This window comes from Callorhinus ursinus, unplaced genomic scaffold (genome assembly GCF_003265705.2).
Source record: "Callorhinus ursinus isolate GAN/ISIS: 27379988/994484 unplaced genomic scaffold, GSC_fseal_2.0 scaffold12, whole genome shotgun sequence".
NCBI classification, from domain to species: domain Eukaryota; kingdom Metazoa; phylum Chordata; class Mammalia; order Carnivora; family Otariidae; genus Callorhinus; species Callorhinus ursinus.
The window spans coordinates 3,726,383-3,747,011 of NW_027397074.1; the positions used below are offsets into that span (position 1 = coordinate 3,726,383).

Below are 20,629 nucleotides of genomic sequence, written 5' to 3' on the forward strand. Positions count from 1 at the left end.
AATGGTCCAGTTTCATTCTTCTGCATGTGGCTGTCCAATTTTCCCAACACCATTTGTTGAAAAGACTGTCTTTTTTCCATTGGACATTCTTTCCTGTTTTGTTGAATATTAGTTGACCATAGAGATAATAAGGGTCCATTTCTGGGTTCTCTATTCTGTTCCACTGATCTAGGTGTCTTTTTTTGTGCCAGTACCATGCTGTCTTGATGATCACAGCTTTGTAATATAGTTTGAAGTCCGGAACTGTGATGCCGCCAGCATTGGCTTTATTTTTCAACACTCCTCTGGCTATTTGGGGTCTTTTCTGTTTCCATACAAATTTTAGGATTGTTTATTCCAGCTCTGTGAAAAAAGTTGATGGTATTTTGATAGGGATTGCTTTGAATGTATAGATTGCTCTAGGTACCAGAGACATTTTGACAGTATTTGTTCTTCTAATCCATGAGCAGGGAACGTTTTTCCATTTCTATGTGCCTTCCTCAATTTCTTTCATGAGTATTCTATAGTTTTCTGAGTACAGATCCTTTGCTTCTTTGGTTAGGTTTATTCCTAGGTATCTTGTGGTTTTGGGTGGGGTGAATGTGATTTAAATTATACTTTAAATTACTAATGAAGAAAACAGTATTTTTTTTTTTAAAGGTTGTTTTATTCGACAGAGAGAGCACAAGCAGGGGGAGCAGCAGAGGGAGAGGGAGAAGCAGACTCCCCACTGAGCAAGGAGCCCGACGTGGGGCTCAATCCCAGGATTCTGGGATCATGACCTGAGCTGAAGGCAGTCACTTAACCGACTGAGCCACTCAGGCGCCCTGAAAATAGTATTTTCTTAGATTTCAACATTTTTATTTGATGCCTGTAAACATAATTTTCACAACTGAGAGATGGCTGTGAAATTTTAGGAAGCTTATGTGGGATAAAATTTTAAAGCAATACTTTATTTTCATAATTAGTTCGTAACCAAAATTATGGTTACTAAATACTTGTAAAATCTTGTTTATAAAGGCCAATTACAATAGATACTTATGAGTCATTGACAAACCATTTCCAGCTCAGACATGTTATTGATACCTTATACTGAGAAAATAGATCCCATTTAAAATGGCAGTTTTTATTTCATTTCATAGTTTTTCCTCACTGTTTATTCACAATGCCATGCACTTAATTCATATTAGAATCCCGGACAGAAAGAAAAGGGGTACATGTTTTAGCTGATGGGTGAATAGTAAAACATGGTATTGCAGAAAGAGCACAGTGTTTTGAGTCTGGCTCATCTGGATTCTAATTCTGACTCTCCTGGTTCCTTCCCAGGTGGCATCAGACTGATGGTAGAGCCTCACTGGCTACCGCCTGATAATGCGCGCGCGCACACACACACACTTGTTCAGTAGGTATGATAATAAGTACCATCATAAACGCAAGGAATCTAGAGTGGGCCTTTAGTAGGCTTTTTTATCTTGCTTTCCCTTTTATTTCTTAGAGGTCATTTTAGGAAAAGTAGGGTCCCACCTGTGTATGCTCTCTGGTCACGTTGTAGAGCCCCTCTGTCCCCCAGTGGTTGAAACTGGTTTTTACCTACTCTGGGCTTGCCTCTAGATCGCCCCTCTTCCCAGCACACATTTGGAATGAGTAAGAGACTGGATAAAAATGACATGCTTGGGGTGCCTGGGTGGCTCAGTCATTGAGCATCTGCCTTCGGCTCAGGTCATGATTTGAGCCCCGCATTTGGGCTCTCTGCTCCTTGGGGAGCCTGCTTCTCCCTCTCCCATTCCCCCTGCTTGTGTTCCCTCTCTCGCTGTGTCTGTCTCTGTCAAATAAAGAAAATCTTTAAAAATAAATAAATAAATAAAAATAAAAATGATATGCTTTTTTTATGGAAGTTGTCAAACATACAGAAGGAATAGTTGAAGGAATAGTATAGGGAGGTCCTGCATTTCCGCTATGGAGGAGAGTGTTAACATTTTAGCATTGTTGAAGAATTGCTGACATTTTCTCTTATTTGCTTTATTGTATACATATATACATTTTTTCTTTTGCTGAATCACTGGAAAGGAAGTTAGAAAAATCATGACATTTTACTCCAAAAAATCTTCAGCGGACTTATCTAAGAATAAGCATTCTCATTATATAGCCATAATGTCATTGTTATAACTAAGAAAATGCATAATTCCGTAATGTCATCTTTTTTAAAAAAATATTTATTTATTTGAGAGAGAGAATTAGAGAGAGTACATGAGAGGGGGGAGGGTCAGAGGGAGAAGCAGACTCCCCGCTCAGCAGGGAGCCCGATGCAGGACTTGATCCAGGGACTCCAGGATCATGACCTGAGCCGAAGGCAGTCGCTTTACCAACTGAGCCACCCAGGCACCCCTCCGTAATATCATCTTGGGGTGCCTCAGTGGCTCAGTCATGGGGCTTCTGCCTTCAATTCAGGTCATGGTCCCAGGGTCCTGGGATTGAGCCGTGCATCGGGCTCCCTGCTCAGCGGGGAGCCTGCTTCTCCCTCTCCCACTCCCCCTGCTTGTGGTCCCTCCCTCGCTGTCTCTCTCTCTGTCAGATAAATAAATAAAATATTTTAAAATAAATAAAATCCATATCTTATTTAAGTTTTACTTAATTATCTCAAGAAATGTTTTTTACACCTATTTTTTTTTCTTTTTAAATCTGGGTCCTAATCGGATTTACCCATTACATTACCTCATGATTTTTGCAATCCTTTTAATTTAGTAATGAGCCCCCTCTTCTTTCAGTTCCCTGGCAACTTTAAGTCTGATGCTGTCTGTAGGTTTTTCATGGATGCTCTTCTGTTCCTGCTTCGTCCAGAATTTTGACCAGGAATGCATGTTGGCTATTAAGAACCCCCCGCCCCCGTTTATTCAGCTAATCATATGGTTTCTAAGTTTTCATTCCTGGAATAAAACCCACTTGGTCATGGAGTATTATCCTTTTTATATGTTGTTTAATTAGATTTGATGAAATTTTGTTTAGAATTTTTTATCTACATCATGGCGAAAATTGGTCTGAATCAAAGTAATGCTGGCTTCATAGAGTGAGATTGGGAGTATTTCCTCCTTTTCACTTTTCAGGAAGTATGTAGAATTGTTAGTATTTTTCCTGTAAATGTTTGAGATTCTTCACCAATTCATATTTTATGGGAAGGTTTTTAAGTACAAATTGATTTTTTTAGAAACTGATATAGAGTTATTTAGGTATGTAATTCTTGATTGGAGCTTGGGTATGTTGTGTTTTTCATGGTATTTGTCCATTTAGTCTATATTTTCATATTTATAGGTATAAACATATTTGTAATATTCTCTGTTGTCCTTTTAATAGTTATAAAATATGTAGTGATGTCACCTCACTTGTTTTGGTAATTTGTGTTTTCTTTCTTTTTTCCTTGGTCAACTTAGCCAGTTTATTATTTTCATTTTCTCGAAGAACCAGCTTTTGTTTTCACTGATTTCTCTCTTTTTTTATGTTTCTTACTTCACTGATTACAGCTCAGTGCTGTAATATTCTCTTCTTTCTTCTGCTTACTTGAAGTTACCTTTGTTCTTTTTCTGTTTTTTTAAGCTGGAAACTGAGCTTATTGATTTGAGATCTTTTTTCTGATGTGGGCATTTAGTGCTCTAAATTTTCCTCTTAAGTTTTAATGTTTTAGCAACATTTCAGAGATTCTGAGGTTAGGTTTCATTTCATTTAGTGTAAAATTCTTTATAATTTCCTTTTGATTACTTCTTTATCCCATAGGTTATTTTGAAGTGTGTTAGTTTTCCAATTTTGTGGTATTTTCTGTTACTCATTTTTAAGTTAATTCTATTGTGGTCTGAGAACATGCTTTATATGACTTGAATTTTTTAATAACCGTTGAAACTTGTGTTATGCCCAGTATATGTTTTATGTTGGTACATGTTCTGTGTACTTGAAAAAAATATTTGCTGTTGATTAGAGTGTTCTATAAATGTCAGTTATATCAAGTTGGTTGATAGTGTATTCAAATCTTCCATATCCTTACTGCTTTTCTATCTGCTTGTTCTATTAACTTTTGAGGAAAGGAACACAGATGATCCCAGTGATCCCAGATGTGTCTGCATTATTGTTCTGTGAACAAACTGCTTTTTACCACACCTTCCTTTTTTAAGACTTTGTGTGTTGGAGGTGATTCTCAAGTTTTTCTTTAGACTTTTGATAGCCTTCAGTGGTTGTGGAGACAAACCTCCCCATCAGAGGACTAAGAAACTAGTGTTGGTACAAAAGAAATGAATACTTAATAGTACCTTTATTAGAAAATAAAGACTTTGCTGAAAATCCTTCCAAATGATTTTGTATGATAGACTTTTGAATTTTTGATTCACTCAAATTGACCCTATTTTTGGCTCAGCAAGGAAAAGAGAGTCATCTTTATCTTTGGCCAACAAGTTTAGAACAGCTAAGAAGGATAGTTTTAGAATTGTCTTCTTTGGAGCCGTGATAGTTGGAGTAGAGCTTTAGTTACAGTTTTCTTCAGTGTGCTGGAGGGATAGGAGTTGGAGAAGAAATCAGCGAGTGAACTTAATTACTTAACAATTTTTATTCTCTAGTATTTGTAATCCAATCTAATATTTTTTTTAATAATCAGAGGTCAACTTCTAAGTGATAAGTACATGGTTTTTATATTAAATAATAAAAATAGTGAAGTACAAATGTGTCAGCTAAACCCCAAGTCATGGTAGTTCTCAGGTGCTTGAATCTTTCTGGTACTCTGCCTCATGCCATGAGCAGGGTCTTTGGGTAGCACTGTTGATAAATTCCTGTACTGCCTGTTGGTAAAGCAGCAAAAGGAGATGTCCTTATCTAGTCTGTGACTGTTATCAGTGTGCTAGACAGTGTTGTAAGCCATGGAGTGTCCACTGCTAGGAGTCATTATGGTGCAACTGTTAGCTGATCTCAGGGAATTGTAGAATTAATTGGGAGAGTTACTGGAGTGTCCACTTTCTCTAATTCTGTGGGTGTTGGGCAGGTTGGTGTGGTCTGCTATGGGGAGTCATGTTCTACCTTCTGGCAGCATGGATATTATTTACCCTTTTATGGGAAGAAGTTGAAAAATGGTCAGAAGAGACTTGTTTTCTATGGAGATCTGGGGGTTAGGGTAGGAGAATATATGGAATATAGGTTTGAAATTATGTCGTATTTTCAAAATAAAAGGATAAGCGTTTAGTACTTTTAATTGTTTTTATATTTGTATCAAAAAATTGCTTCTCTACCCCCTCTGGTTTTAGTTGGCCTGCCTTTAGGTATATCATTATTATTATTTTTAATCCTCTGCTAGGTACATTATTCTTAGATCATCTGTGGGCTCCTGAGATAACTGGACTAAACTAGTAATTTCTTTTGTTCAACTTTCAAAGTCCTATTGAAAAAGGAGTGGTTGTGCTTATGCAGTGATTATATTGGAAATATAGTGTTCTTCTGTTTTTGCTCATGTACACACTCTGGTTGTTGGAGAATCCAAGTCTGAAACATACCATAATGATACAAATTTCTTCTCTTTATGCGTAATTAAGTCATTTTTAAATTTAGAGACTTTAATGTTGGGAATAATATGCAGTTAAGTAGTAAGTAGCTTTTAATTAAGCTATCAAGTGTTCCCCAGTTACTAAGCTCTTCAGTTGTTAAAAATGAAATACATTTCTTCCTGGTGGACAGGGCATGGACTTTGAAGTCAGCCCCAGTTTCCAGCCCTGAACCTATTAACTTACTGTCTCTGAGACTTGTGTCCACTTCAGCAGTGTAGAAATCACACCACCTGCTTTATGGCGTGGTTGTAAAAAATGACATAGACACCAGCATTTCCTAAATACTTTGTGTTGTGAAATGTGCCTTTTTTTTTTTTTTAAGGAATCATTTCATGAGGAAATATGTCTGGTATTTGCCGCATGCTCTCTTCTCTTTGAGGTCCCACTGTGTGTTAAGACATTGGGCTCTTAGAACCCCTTGGTCAAGAAATCTGCTTTGCTTTGTTGAACTTCGAATTTCCCAAAAGGACTTCTCCTCCCTTCTTCTCCCCACCCCCACCGTGGAACACCTGCACCATATTGTAGTTTACTTTCCTTTCATGGAACATGGTTTTGAAAATAAAGTGCTGGGGCCGCCTGGGTGGCGCAGTCAGTTAAGCATCTGACTCTTGGTTTCAGCTCAGGTCATGATCTCAGGGTCATGAGATCAAGCCCTGAGTCAGGCTCAGTGAGGCTCTACTTGAGATTCTCCCTCTCCTTCTGCCCCTCCTGCTCCTGCTCTCTCTCTCAAATAAATAAATAAATAAATCTTTTAAAAAAGGAAAGAAAAGAAAGTGCCAAGCACAGTGCCCCTGATTTGTACTTGGAAAATTACAAGTTTTTTCCTCCTCCTTTCCAGTGTTAATTTTAGTGGTTCAAAAATTGTATTGTAAACTCAGAGCACCCTTCAATTTTAGTTTAACTTTCTAAGTAAGCAATAAGCCTTTTTCTCTTCCAGTTTTGTTGAGATGTATTTAATAATATAGTACTGTATAAGCTTAATATGATTTGACATATGTGTATATTGTGAAATGAGCAAAACAGTGAGTTTAGTCACCACCTATTCATCCATTTAATAATTTGCTGTATTCTTAATTTATTATTCTTTAGTTTGTGTTTTTTACCCAGAATATTGTTAAAAACTTTGTTATTAAAATCTGAGAAATACTGATGTAGTGGTAGGAGAGTAAGAATCTTAGAAACTCAGTATCTGGTCAAATTCCTGCTTCACTAATTCAGTTGAGTAACAGTTTAAATATTCATAAACATTGATAGTATTTCTTGAAGTTTATTCCTAGCCCTCTGAAAGATACTGAGATGTACTAAAAGATGTGGCTTGGATACTTCTGTACCTGCCTTGAGCCTCTGAGCACTAGGTGGGAATGAACTATCCAAGTCTTTTTTGAGTGATTTTTAAGAATTCTGTAGATTTAAGAAATGAGAGATAACAACGTTGCAATAAAAAAGCAGATGTTAAAAGAATAAAACGTAGGAAAGCGTTTTTTTAGTAGAAAACTAAGATAAATAAAAAAGAATAAAAGTAATTTTATATGCAGAGATGTTTGTTGCTAACATCTTATCCCCTAGATTTTTCCTTGTGTGTTTTACAAAAATGGTATCATATTCTTTTTTTTTTTAAAGATTTTATTTATTTATTTGAGAGAAAGAATGAGAGAGAGAGAGAGAGCACATAAGAGAGGGGAGGGTCAGAGGGAGAAGCAGACTCCCTGCCGAGCAGGGAGCCCGATGCGGGACTTGATCCCGGGACTCCAGGATCATGACCTGAGCTGAAGGCAGTCGCTTAACCAACTGAGCCACCCAGGCGCCCCAATGGTATCATATTCTACACACTACTCTGTAGCCTGCTTATTTTATATCCAAATGTAGAGTAAGGTCTTCTTATGCCAGACATCTACGAAAGCACCCGTACCTTTCGAAGTCCCTGCCTCAACAGGGTGTCCTCTCTCTCCAGCTTGTTTCTCAGCAGGGGCTTGAGGCTAGAGGAAGTGTGGGGAGAGGAGCAAGCTCCGTTGGAGGGTAAACTGTTGTACATTATATGATTCCTTGTTGGTTATGCATGAACTATTGGTGTATGCAGAATGAGGTAGAGTACACATCTTTATTTTGCTGAGTTATGTTCTACTGACCCAAAAGATTTGCATTGAATTTATTGCTTAAAAGAGAAGACGCCGACATGTGGAAAGGTCAAGAGCCGGTATGTGCATATTATGTACACCTAGACTTAAATATAAGCCTGAAATTATTGTTATGGAGTACTGGATGGTTTGATGTCTTTCTGAGTTAAATCAGAATGAATAGAAAGCCTAATAGCAAGTCAGAGGACATTTTTCTCTTGATGAAAGATATTTTTGAGAAAAAATGTTATATTATTAAACATACTTTGATCTGATTTTATTATTTAGAGCTTTCTTAAATGGTATCAAGACCTGACTAGAGGGGGCGCCTGGTGGGCTCAGTCAGCAGAGCATGTAACTCTTGATCTTGTGGTCTTGAGTTCAAGCCCGATGTTGGGTGTAGAGATTACTTAAAAATAAATAAAATCTTTAAAAAAAAACCTGACACAAAGGAAGAGATTTTATTACTATTTTTCTGAAATTAAAAAAAAATTTTTTTTTAATAAAAGGTGGCTACCATCCAGTGAAAATTGGAGACCTCTTCAATGGCCGCTACCATGTTATTAGGAAGCTAGGATGGGGACACTTCTCAACTGTCTGGCTGTGCTGGGATATGCAGTAAGTGCTCTTTTGTCATTTGTGCATTTGATTTCTGGTCCAGTTCAACCTTTATAATCAGGTGTGGCTGAGGTTGTGCATGTATTGTACTTAGCACAGGCCTGCCTTGTTGGCTAGACATCCCCCCCCCCCCCCCCCCAGTTTGAAGTTCACTTGTCTGTTACATTAACTTTCTTCTGCTTTTATATCTGAAGTTTATTCATTGAAATAGCATTACATCAGACATATATTCTTGTGGTAATTCATCCATGTCAGACAAATGTTCATATGTAAAATGATCATGTTTAGGCCTTTAAAATCAGTGGTTTCTGACTTTTTAAAGAAAAGTCACGACCCCATAGTATGAAACTGCGCTGCTACCCGGGACGCATACACATATGATGTGTATGTGTATGTACTAAAACAGAAGTGTTACAAAATAAGAATTACCCTTAATCTTTGTGATGAACTCTGACATTTTTCCAGTCCACCTTATTTTTATTAGGTAAAAACAAACACAAAGCAAAAAGATTGTTTTGATCCATTAGCCTCTTGCTTAATTGTGCCCACACAGTTGGAAAAGTACTATTTTAAAGGAAAGGTTATTCCCAGGTGGTCTCCCATCCAAGTACTAACCAGGCCCTATTTATTGAATAGATTTCATTATAATGATCACTTTTGCTGATAATATTAAAAATACGCTTTTTTTTTTTTAAAGGGGAAAAAGATTTGTTGCAATGAAAGTTGTAAAAAGTGCCCAGCATTATACAGAGACAGCCTTGGATGAAATAAAATTGCTCAAATGTGTAAGTACTATGAAAATGTGAATAATGCAAGAAAAATTAATGACTTAAAATTTTACAGAGGAATTTTTAAGTTCAAATACTGAATCTTTTATTTTTAAAAACATCACTTTTACTAAAATGTTTTTGGCTGGTTATAATGGAAATGACTTTGAGTCCTAAATGGTTCTGTTCTTGAATTAATTTTTTTTTCCATAGGTTCGAGAAAGTGATCCCACTGACCCAAATAAAGACATGGTAGTACAGTTAATCGATGACTTCAAGATTTCAGGCATGAATGGAATACGTATCCTTATTGACAGTTCTTTTGCTTCCTAATGACTTTTTAGTTCTAAAATATGGAAATAGGGGCACCTGGGTGGCTCAGTCGTTAAGCGTCTGCCTTCGGCTCAGGTCACGATCCCAGGGTCCTGGGATCGAGCCCCACATCGGGCTCCCTGCTCCGCGGGAAGCCTGCTTCTCCCACTCCCCCTGCTTGTGTTCCTTCTCTTTACTGTGTCTCTCTCTGTCAAATAAATAAATAAAATCTTTAAAAAAACATGGAAATATTTCAAGCTTATTTAAACTTCTGTTAGCTGTGCTGTATCAGTGTCCACATAAAGCCTCTAGTATCATTACAGAGTGTTATAAAATGGTATGCCAAAAAATTCCCCAATTCCCGCCAGTCCATTTCAGTGTCTTGTGTCATCTCTCTGAGGTCGTACAGAATCTTAAGCATCCTTCTTGTGCAGGCACTGGGCTCTTTACAGACAGCCCCTCTACCTTCACCATCAAGCTGGGGAGTGCCTTACATATGTGTAACGAGAGAGCAGAGAAAGATGAGCCACAGTCCTCTTTGCAGATCACAAGGAGCAAAAGATCAGCGTGTCAAGAGCCAGGGCCTTCGCCTTCTTACCATGTTTGGAACAAATCCTTCATTTTGGTATTTGACCTGCTCAAGCTCCAGAAGCCTGAGGACAAAGCCTTCTCCCAGCTCACATCCTAGAATGGCACCCTGTTTCTGCGTCTCCTGAGCCTTAATCCCTGGGGAGGCACTTCCTTCATACCCTTTATGTCTGAAGGAGGTTCTATATTTCCTCTAGAGATTGGAGTAGAGGCTACTAGTAAGTGCCGGTGCCTGCTGGTGTCATCTTGCCCTTTGCCTCAAGATTGTTTTTGCTAGTTGCTGAGTGCATCCCCCCCCTTTTTTTAAAGATTTATTTATTTATTTATTTATTTATTTATTTATTTAAGATTTTATTTATTTATTAGAGAGAGAGCATGAGAAGGGGGAGGGCCAGAGGGAGAAGCAGACTCCCCGCCGAGCAGGGAGCCCGATGCGGGACTCGATCCCGGGACTCCAGGATCATGACCTGAGCCGAAGGCAGTCGCTTAACCAACTAAGCCACCCAGGCACCCTTATTTATTTTTTTTTTTTCAGCGAGATTGAGAGTGAGGGGGACAGAGAGAATCTCAAGCAGACTCCCCAGTGAGTGCGGGGCCCGATGCAGGGCTCAGTCTCATGACCCTGAGATCATGACCTGAGCCAAAATCAAGAGTCACATGCTCAACCAACCGAGTAACTCAGGTGCCGGTCCCCTCCTCCCCAACCTCCATAAACAGAAAGAGCTGGTCCTCTGCCCGGGTCTCCAGGAGAGTCTGTTTGTTTATGGGCGGGCAGGGCGGCTCCTCTTCTTGGATCAGTTCTGTAAGGCAGTTTGTTGGGGTAGCTGGCAGGGTTTCTTTGGAGAAACTACCTGACTTACAGGTAAATGGAGTGTTTTGGATATACACATGCCAGTGGCTGTTTTTACCATTAAATAAAATGCTAGGAAACCATTATAGTCCAGGTGGTCAGTGCTTTGAAGAAGACTTAGGTCATAATTTAGAAATCTTGGCCTCTGACTCTATGTCTTTTACTAACTTTAATCCTTAGTTTGCCTTTTTTTAATAAGGATTTGGGAAATAGAAACTTTTGGCTTTAGATTATGCATAAGTCTATAATGCTCTCCAACAGTGTAGAAAATATTTAAAAATTTTTCATTAAAAATATTTAAAGCAACAGTTATTATGATAATGTGACTGGCAGATCCAGGTATTGTAGAAAATATTAAATCAACTAACCTGCTTTAATGGCCTATCTGTAGGATTCCAGGGATGAACGATGTATTCTCAAGAGGTTTCAGAGCCATTTTAAATCTTCCTGTATGAATAACATGAATATATTTGTATGATGGACTTCGGTGGGTCATAGTAGAATTTCTATTTAAAAAAACAAACAAACAAAAAAACACCCAGATTCCTAAGATTTCATTATTATAAGTGGGTCTTAAGTGCCATGTCTTATATTATGATCATATGTTATTGAAAACTGCTTAGAGTATTAAAGTTGATCTGGTTCTGCAGTGAAAGATACTATTGAAGGAAAAGATTAAATATCTTCACTGTGTTTTGTAAATTTTTATTTTATAAAGTGTTTCATGGATTTGAATTTAGGCAGGCAGGGAGGACACTTAAGACAGGGTTTTTTGGGTGTCCCGTTCCCCCCCTACCCCCTGCCATCAGTTTTTATGAGGTTTCAGCCTTGCTCACTTTCATTATGGCTGATTATCAGGGAGGGGGTGTTGAAATGAGCAAGAGTGCAGGGAGGTGCAGGGTTGCGTCATGGCCCAGCCACCTTGGGACTGTGTGACGCCGGAGAGCTCCTCCAGGTCTTGCCTCTGTGCGGGGGTAGGCACATTGTTTGATGGGCATACATTGACTAACACATAGGATATAAGTATTTAGTAAATGTTAGATCTATTTATTTTGGTGAGAAATGGCACATGACCACTTCTGGTATTATTGGTAGTAGTGACATTGCATTTTAAACATTTTAAAGTATTTTTGTTGTTTTTGTGTTTTTTTTTTGTTTTCAGAGAGAGAGAGTTTCACGCATGCAGGTATACACAAGCAGGGGGAGGGGCAGAAGGGGAGGGAGAGGGAGAGGAAGAATCCCAAGCAGTTTCCATGCTGAGCATGGAGCCCCATGTGGGGCTCGATCTCACAAACCCTGAGATCATGACCTGAACCGAAACCAAGAGTCAGACACTTAACTGACTGTGCCACCCAGGCACCCCGTGATGTTGCATTTTATAAAGAAGAAATTGCCAAGTGCCACAAAGATGCTGCTTTGAGTAATTGCATCACTCCAGGAAATGTATCTGCAAATGATCCTTAACCATGTCCCAGATGTCTGCATGGTCTTCGAAGTACTCGGCCACCATCTCCTCAAGTGGATCATCAAGTCCAATTACCAAGGCCTCCCAGTACGTTGTGTGAAGAGTATCATTCGACAGGTGAGGATGTGAGGACAGCCCCCGCCCGCCAGTACCTAATTGGCTAGCTTTTAACGAAAATTCCTGTCCTTAAATACACACACACACACACACACACGTATACACACATGCACACACACATATAAATATAATCCCTGTTTCGCAAATATATACATGTATATCACAGTGCATAATATTTTGAACTTGTTAAATCAACTTCATTTAATCACATGCCATTCTGTCTTGCAAAGAGGGCAGTATGTAAATTTCAAGTATGCATTTCTTTTGGTGTGTTGACCTTTTTTTAAGGTAAGTAAAATGGCATACTGAGAAATTGTTTTATCTAATATCATTACTATGAAATGTCCCACTTAGTTCCTTAGGAAATAATTCAGAAGAAATAGGTAATGTTTGTTTACTATTTCTGTGTATCTTTGGATGGAGGCTAAATGAAAGATAGTATGAGGAATGTTGAAGTTATATAGGGAGTACTGTGTTAGATTTGTACTCTGTTCAGTTGCCTTGACAAAAGAAAACCTTTAGCTAGGGTCTGGTTCAGGGATGATGTTCCAGCAAGTGTTGATAGAATGAAAGTATACACATATGGAAGATCTCCTAATTAGAAAATTTACCAGATTCAGTTTTCTGCATGGAATACATCAGTCTGTATTCCTCATTGCCCTTATAGCCTACATTAGGAAAGTTGCAGATACAACTTATTCTGAATTACCATGTTCTGATATCATGGACAATTGCTATGGATAATTCTGCAGAATACATAATTAGGTGATTGGGCGTCCATCCCTTGCCCCCTAGGCCCAGAGCTTAAGCTAAACCTACTCGGGAGGTTTCCAGACCTGAAATATAGGCCCTGGTCTTACAATTCTCACATAGGAAAAGAATCAGGGAATGATTCACAATTAAAAAATTGTGAATTCAAGAGATGGGTCCCTACAAGAGAACCTTCCTAACAACTGTAGATAGTATTTGCATACATGCATATGAGTAGGTTTTTAAACCCATTTTATAAAAATTTTGGAGCTTACATGGGTTTGTGAAAGCATCTTAGATTTTGCTTATGGAGTTGTACATAGGTAGCATTATTTAGTCAGCCTGAGTGTTCATCATTTATCTTTGTTTCTTTGCATTGCAAATTGGCAGCTTATCTTCTAACATTATAGACGTTACACGAAAAGAGAGGCTGAAGAGAGAAGGGCACTTTGCCTTGGCCTATCCAGTGAAATATTGTTCCCGTACACAGTATTATGCTGGGTATATGTATATGCCCTTTGCGGACTTGTGGTCAGCTTTGGATTAATAATAATACCTGTTCCCTTTCAGATTTTAGATAGTAGCATTTTAATTTATTATTTTAACATGGTTAATATCTCAAACCAAAAAACAATTTCCCTTTAATGTGGGCAGGGGAAGAGGGGACGGTCGTGATTAACCTTATTTGGAGTTTTTTGACCCCTGAATGACACTTTGGTGTTTATAGCTATTAGTGGCAACTCTGAACTCTAAAAATCATCTTGTTAAAAAACCCTGAAAAAATGTCTTAATTATCTCTGATAAATCCTGAAAAGATTTACATATTCTAACAAAAAGCAAATAATTTGAAAAACTCCAGCTCGTGTGTATTTCACGTAGGTCTGTCATCCCCTGGAATCCTGTACTTTGAAAGATGTCTGTGGTTGCCATAGGTGACTGACCACCGCACAGCTCAGGCTGGGCCGTGAAAGGAGGTGACTTCGCAGATGAGCCATTGATATTTATTTTGTGTTCCAGAACACAGAAATAAAATGTAGGCTTTCTCAGCAAATGAAAGTGTCTGTAAATCTAAAAATGAAATTCTTGGAGTTTAATGGAATTTTCATGGGTCCTTGCTGAATGAACAAATGATTTTAATGAGTGCGTAATTCACACACACTGTGGTTTGGGGACTGAGAACTCTTACAGTGCTTTATTGGTCTAGAAAAATTTCAAGGTGAAATTTTCATTTTCTGTACTTAGTTATTGCAGGCAATATTTAGAATTTTTGCTTTTAGTGTGACCCACCTTTAATTTTATTTAAGAAAAATATGGATTTTGGATTTCTTTCCCTAAACTTGTAACTTTCAAAGTAGGAAATTGTTGTCTATCCCAGTTAGTAATCTGTATCACCTGAAATTCCCTTCATTCCCTTGGATTCAGCCTGTGGATTCACTGTTTTTGACTCCTAAGTAATAGAGGGAAGATCCTTTATTAATAGACCTCACAGTTTCAGTGCTTCCCAGAACAGACAAGGTCGACCAGCTCTCTCAGAGTCTGTCACTGTGTGGCCTCCCTTTCCTTCGAAGTCAGGTGTGGCCGACCCGGTTCCAGTCCCCTATCGTTGGTCTCTTGGTGTGCCTCACTAATCACCTAGCCACCGTCCCTCCTGTGCCCTGCCTTCTATTCCTGATCTTTCCGTTTCCAGCACCACCGCCCTTAGTTCAGACCCTTTATCGCCTCCAGCCAGTACCTTTTCATGGGCTTCTGCCTTTTCTTCCAGAGTCCTGCTCATCCTACTCTGTTTCCCTGTGCCAATTTTTTCTCCTTTCCATTGGCAGTTACCTTCCGAAACAAAACTTTGCTTCATTTAGAAACTTTTAGTGGCTTTCCAGTGCCTGTTGTCTGAAGGTTAATATTTGCTTTCAGGAAGCTACATGTGGGGTGAGAACAAGCTTGGGTTTTGGTGTCAGATGTACCCTTCTCTAGCGAGGAACTTAGGGTAAGTTCCTTAACCTCCTTAAGCTACAATTTCATCATGAGTAAAATGGGAATAATAAAGATACTTTCCTTGCTGATTATTGTTACACATAAAGGGATGCTACTATTGATGATTATAGATTTTTATTCAGTGCTACTTAGTATGTGCCAGGCGTCGCTGTCAGTACTTTGCAAATTTTAATCCATTGAATCTTCACAGTAACTCTATGAAATAGGTATTTTTACCCTTCCATTTTATGGAAGAGGAATGGAAGTGTGGAGAGTTTAAGTAACTTGCCTCCAGCCAAGAAGTGACTTAAAGTAGTAGTAAGCTGTGGAAGGGGCATTCATACCCAGAGCATCTGGTTCTGGAGTGCTTACCTTTAGCATTTTGCCAAGTAGCATATGATACCTTTAGAATCATACTTGGCCTAATGTCCAATAAAAGTTAAATCACTGTTCTTCCTATGAACGTGTTTAAGGTTTTCACCCATCTGGTATCAGCCTGTATTTCCCCTTGCAAACCCCGATTCAGCTTTTATTTCCTGGCAGGTCAGTGTTTCGCCATTAATCTTTTAAATAGGTAATGCACGTTAAGTGTTCTGAAATGTTAGGTCCTTCAGGTACCCAGTTTCTCTCCCAGAGTCAACCAAGTTACCAGTCTCTTATGAGTGGTCAAAGATGCCCAAGCATTTATAAATACATGCAGATTTACCTGATTTTTTATTCATAAATTTTTACTAGTTTCATTTTGTAGGTATTTTAGAGAAAGTACTCATCTGACCATTTTTTAGCTGCACATCTTTGATCATTTCTTTTGTCTTAGGCTGACGATAATACCACCCTTTCTTTTCTACCCATGCTTTGAAAGACTCAACCAAAATCCTGTTTCCCTGACGAAGCCTTCCCACACTACCCCAGTTAAGAATGCTCTTTCTTCCCTCCTCGGTCTGCCTGCAGCCTCCATTTGGGCCTTTCCTGATGATTGTAGCTTCTTACTATATACGCCCCAGTTTCACAGTCCTGGCACTATTGACATTTTGGTCTGGAAAATTCTTTGTTGTGGGGACCTATCTTGTGTATTGTAGGGTGTTCAACAGCATTCCCAGCCTCAACCAACTAGATGCTTGTATCAGCCACCACCACCCCAGTTGTGACTATTTTAAAGGTCTCTAAACTTTGTCAGATGTCCCTGAGGAGGCAGAATTCCCTCCGGTGGAAAACCACTGGAATAGGGGGTAGGTGCCTTGCCAACAGGCTTCACTTCATATTATACCTTTGGCACTTACTGTTTTGTGACCCTGATCCAATGATGTCACCTCTGTGAGCCTGTTTTCTCATTTGTAAAATTGGGATGGTAGTAGGTCATTTGTGGAGATTAACATGGAGGGACTGATGACAGAGCATCCAGTGTGGTGACCAGCGTGAAGTAGCCGGTGTGTCTCCCCACCTGCGTTGTGAGCTCTTGGAGTTACGAGTTGTGTGTGAATCCTATGTGTCTTTGGAGCTTCCTTTTTGCTGGGGGTGGTCAAAGAATGTTTTTGATGTGTTGTCTTTTCTAAAATGAAAGAAGTATACGTTCCTCTTTTTATTCTGTAAAATGGCTCACTTTCTCTGATTTGATGGGCTCGTGGACCAACATTACTGCTCGTTTGTATTTTAAAAGTAATGACATAATTGAATTATCTGTCTTTTCAGGGTTTCCCATACACTGTTCTCAGTCCTTTGGTCATTTCTTAGCTGTCCTCCTATAGTCCTGGTGACCTTGTGCTGGGTCGAAGAAGACCCATGCTGGTGGTGTCTGGGATGCCGTGTGCAGCCTCTGACTTTCCTAGACCGCTTCTCTGGCTCAGGTGTGGAGTCTTATGTTGGTCTGTTCACCCCCCAGCTTTCATTTCTTCTTTTTAAATCAGCTTTAGTGAGGTCTGTTTCATGTCTTGCTCTTACTTCTAAATCCAGAAGAAGAAACAGGATGATAGTGTTGGCCGTGTTTATTTGTGGTGCATGAAAGGTAGGGCTTCTTCAGACGCTCCTGCTCTTCTTTAAACGTGGCTTTGACTTGCTTATATATTGAAAGGGTATTTTACTTTTTAAAACTTTATGGTTCAATTCATTGCCCTTTACAGGAAGCCGTAAGGAAATGGCCTTCTTGGGAAGGGCAGGGCCGTGAGTTTGGTGACTTTGCTACAGTACTGGAAAAACCAGCAGTTGCAGCTTGTAGCTCTGGATTTTTAAATTCTTATTACTCTTTTCTATAACTCTGATTGTCACTAGCATTTACAATGCTCTTTGACACCCACTTTTTAACCTGATGGTTTGAATTCAGGTGGTATAATTCCAGAACCCATGCTCTAAACTGCAAGGTCCTGTGCATTGTCTACATGGAAAGATCTGGGAGCATTTAGGTTATAGCATGTGTTTGTGAAAAGTGTGCATTTGTGGGTCTGTTGGTGGTAGATGGTTTTCTTTGCCTTATAGTAGAGCTGGTAACTAGATTGTTTGAAAGGATAGCCATTAAATGCTATTTACTAAGTGATTTGTAATTGGTAATGTGTGCTGAGGGGGCTTGTAAAATGCAGTGCTTTTCCACAGCCCGCTTCTGTGGGGCAGACGAAGAGCCTGGCCCTGCTTGGGCAGGCTGAGTCGCCTGTTAGCACTGAATGTTTTTGTCTGCACTGAGTATCTATTTACCATTTCATTTATGTCACTGTTCCTAGTTGTCAGTGAATTCATGATCACTGAGCCAGGAATCAGTGATAGAAGATTAAGTTGGTAAACATTTTTTATATTCATTGTCGTCACACATATGGTTCTGTCCTAACTTGGAATTCTTCTCTTCAGAAGGTTGGGTCCTCGACTCAGAAATGTGGTAAGCCCCTTTGCCCAGCTCAGCGCTCTGCGGTGCCCTCTACGTGCAGGGCACGGAGGCCTTCTCTTTCCTCCTGACTGTGTTCAGAAGAACACGGCTGCAGGGTTTTCTCATGAATTCTCAGTAGTCCGAGTCAGAACACGGAGCAGAAGCCTGTTTCATGTCAAAGCAGACAAGGACAGTGTCCACTGAAACTTTTGTGTGTGTGCGCATCCAGTTCTTGCCCCCTTCCATTGACCTGGGATTCCCACACTTCTCTGTTCAGTTTAATTGTCAGAATTGTCAGAAGCAGGTTATAGGGTTGACCTCATGTCTGTTTAGCAGAGGAGAGAAATCCAGTGGGAGCTTTAGCTTTCCTAGTAGGAAAGTGTCTGGGCTTGAAGAGAGCCCCTCTGGTGCTTTCCTCCCCAGCACAAGGTGTTAGTATCTTGGCGAAGGGCTCTTGCATGGGTCAGCCTCTCCTGCTGCCTCTTGGGCTCCCCTGGATGCCACGTTAGTAAGACCTTAACAGAGTAAGAGGCCAGCCAGGTCTCCTCGCCATGTGTCCTTTGTTCAGCTGTGGGAGGAAGAAAGTCCCCAGGTGGTGACCAGAGTCAGAAAATAATTTAGAAATCTGCTCTCATTCTGTTTCTCTTCACAGTTTAGGGTTTTGGAGAAAGCTTCATTTTCTGGGTGGTGAGCAGGGCCCGGAAGACATCTTTGAGAGAAGTTCCCACAATTCTCTCAACTCGCTCCTCCTCTTCTGTCTGCGAGATCACGGGAACTATTGTAGCAAGCTGTGGCAGAGAGGGGTAGGCTTATGTTGTTAGCACCAGTAATAGATGCTCTCTGCCATCTTCATAGGTGTACAGAAAGAAACTTGAGAGACTGTCTTGACCAAGCCTCTTATTTTACAGGTGAATTTGAGGTCAGGGAAGGGGACTTGCTCTGAGCCATAGCTAGTTAGTATCTGAACCAGAAATGGGGGCTCCTGGCTCCCAGCCCTGGGCTTCTGAGGGTGTGATCCAGCTCCGCTGAATGAGGTGCAGGCCTGTCTCCGGCCCATCTGTGCGTGCACTGATCTCAGCCCTCATGGCCGCTGTGGAGTCAAGCAGGCAGAGGATCTTCCTGCAGCCTCTGCTGCCTCCTGCTGCTGAGGCTAAGTATGTTTTTTTTTAGGCAAGAAAGACAAATATACTGGGCCTGGCGAGTGCAGGAAACACAGAAAATTAGTAAAGGCTCCTTTTAACTCTGTTCTTCAGATTTTGCAAGAGGAGAGCTATCCTTGGGCATGAAGCTTGATTCACTGCTTTTCTCTTTTTTGTGCATCATCATAGTTATTCTGCATAAATGGTTATGAGATTGCCCATCATTACTGTTTATTCTGGATTCTGGGGTGCTTTATTGCTTTAAACTTCACTGGCTGAGAACAGAAATGCCATTTTTCAAAAATAACCATTCTTTTTAGTCTATAGCTAAAGACTTTAAAAAAAATTGTAGTTTAGAATTAAAAGAAGTTATGGCATCAGAATTTCATTGCTGGGATGTGCCACAGAATTTATCAGGGATAGCCCACTCATAGGTGGGAGAAATGAGACCCAGAGAAATTTAATAAGTGACTTAGCAAAGTTAGTTACTTAGTCAATGTCAATACAAGTGTTCTGACTTAGTTCAGTTCTCCCATTTATTTTGAGCTTCCTGTGAACTAGATGTTGTTTTTTGTAGATTTTCCATAGATTATTTCTAATTCTTACCATATTTCTACTTAGTAGATATATTCCCCTTTTTTTAAAATATGATAGTGGAGGCTCAGACAGCATAAGTACTTTGCCTAGTGAGTGAATGATCTGGCAGCAGTCTAGGAGTGGCGTGAGTCCCAAGGCCGTGTTTTAACACCACACTGTGCTGTGTCTCAACTTTCCTTTAAGATTTGCATTATCTTAATTAACTTACTTAATTTGTCTCAGCAGTCAGTTCTTTCACTGTGTTCATCATCAGACATTATAAGCTGTCCTTCTTAAGGAAAGGTAACCCAGTTGCGTGCAATTGCAAATATTTAAAAAATCTGGAACTTAACTTCTTGCTGAGAACACTGTGTTCATCTCAAGTGCCTCCTTCTCATTGGGAACTCATGAACACATTTGGATACTGGATCACATTAACTCTTCCTTGTGTAGCCTCCCACACAGTAAAACAACCTGACCACCACAAAAGAGCTAAGGTGGAAAGATAGGAATGACTCAGGCATGAAATGGTGGTGAAGAGATACTGACATTTTTACTTTGAGTTAATATTTGAGAATTGAAATGCAGTTTCAGTTGGAATAATTTTAAACTTTAAAGTTTCTCAAAAATCTTGTTCCTTTCCCTCCATAGGTTAGAAATCATTACTGTTCCTGTCTATTAATTTCTTGTATTCTCAGAATCTCTCTTGTTATTCAGATACAAAAATTCTCCATATTATTTCAGTTTGAACAAAGAAGATGCATGAATGTCAGTGAATAACATATAGGCCCCTTGGATTGTGTTCCCATCAGGATTATAACCTAATTCTTTATGGAAACGTCTAATGACGTTTCTTCCTGGTCCTTTGATGTTTTAAACATAATTTAATAGTTCTAATTGCAGTACTATTGCAAACATTAAATGTTAATTTTAAGGCAAAGAAAACAAGTGCCTTTCCTTCTGTTTTT

At 39.5% G+C, this 20,629-nt stretch overlaps 1 protein-coding gene across 21 annotated transcripts in view; it reads left to right on the forward strand.

Moving 5' to 3' along the window:
- Positions 1-20,629, forward strand: part of SRPK2 (SRSF protein kinase 2) — a 246,250-nt gene that overhangs the window by 196,339 nt on the left and 29,282 nt on the right. For all 21 annotated transcript variants that reach the window (XM_073898682.1, XM_025872746.2, XM_073898690.1 and 18 more), the window contains 4 exons: positions 8,173-8,281; positions 8,979-9,066; positions 9,262-9,349; positions 12,274-12,380. In XM_073898682.1, coding sequence (XP_073754783.1) covers positions 8,173-8,281; positions 8,979-9,066; positions 9,262-9,349; positions 12,274-12,380 — 392 coding nt within the window. The remainder of the gene's footprint in view (positions 1-8,172; positions 8,282-8,978; positions 9,067-9,261; positions 9,350-12,273; positions 12,381-20,629) is intronic.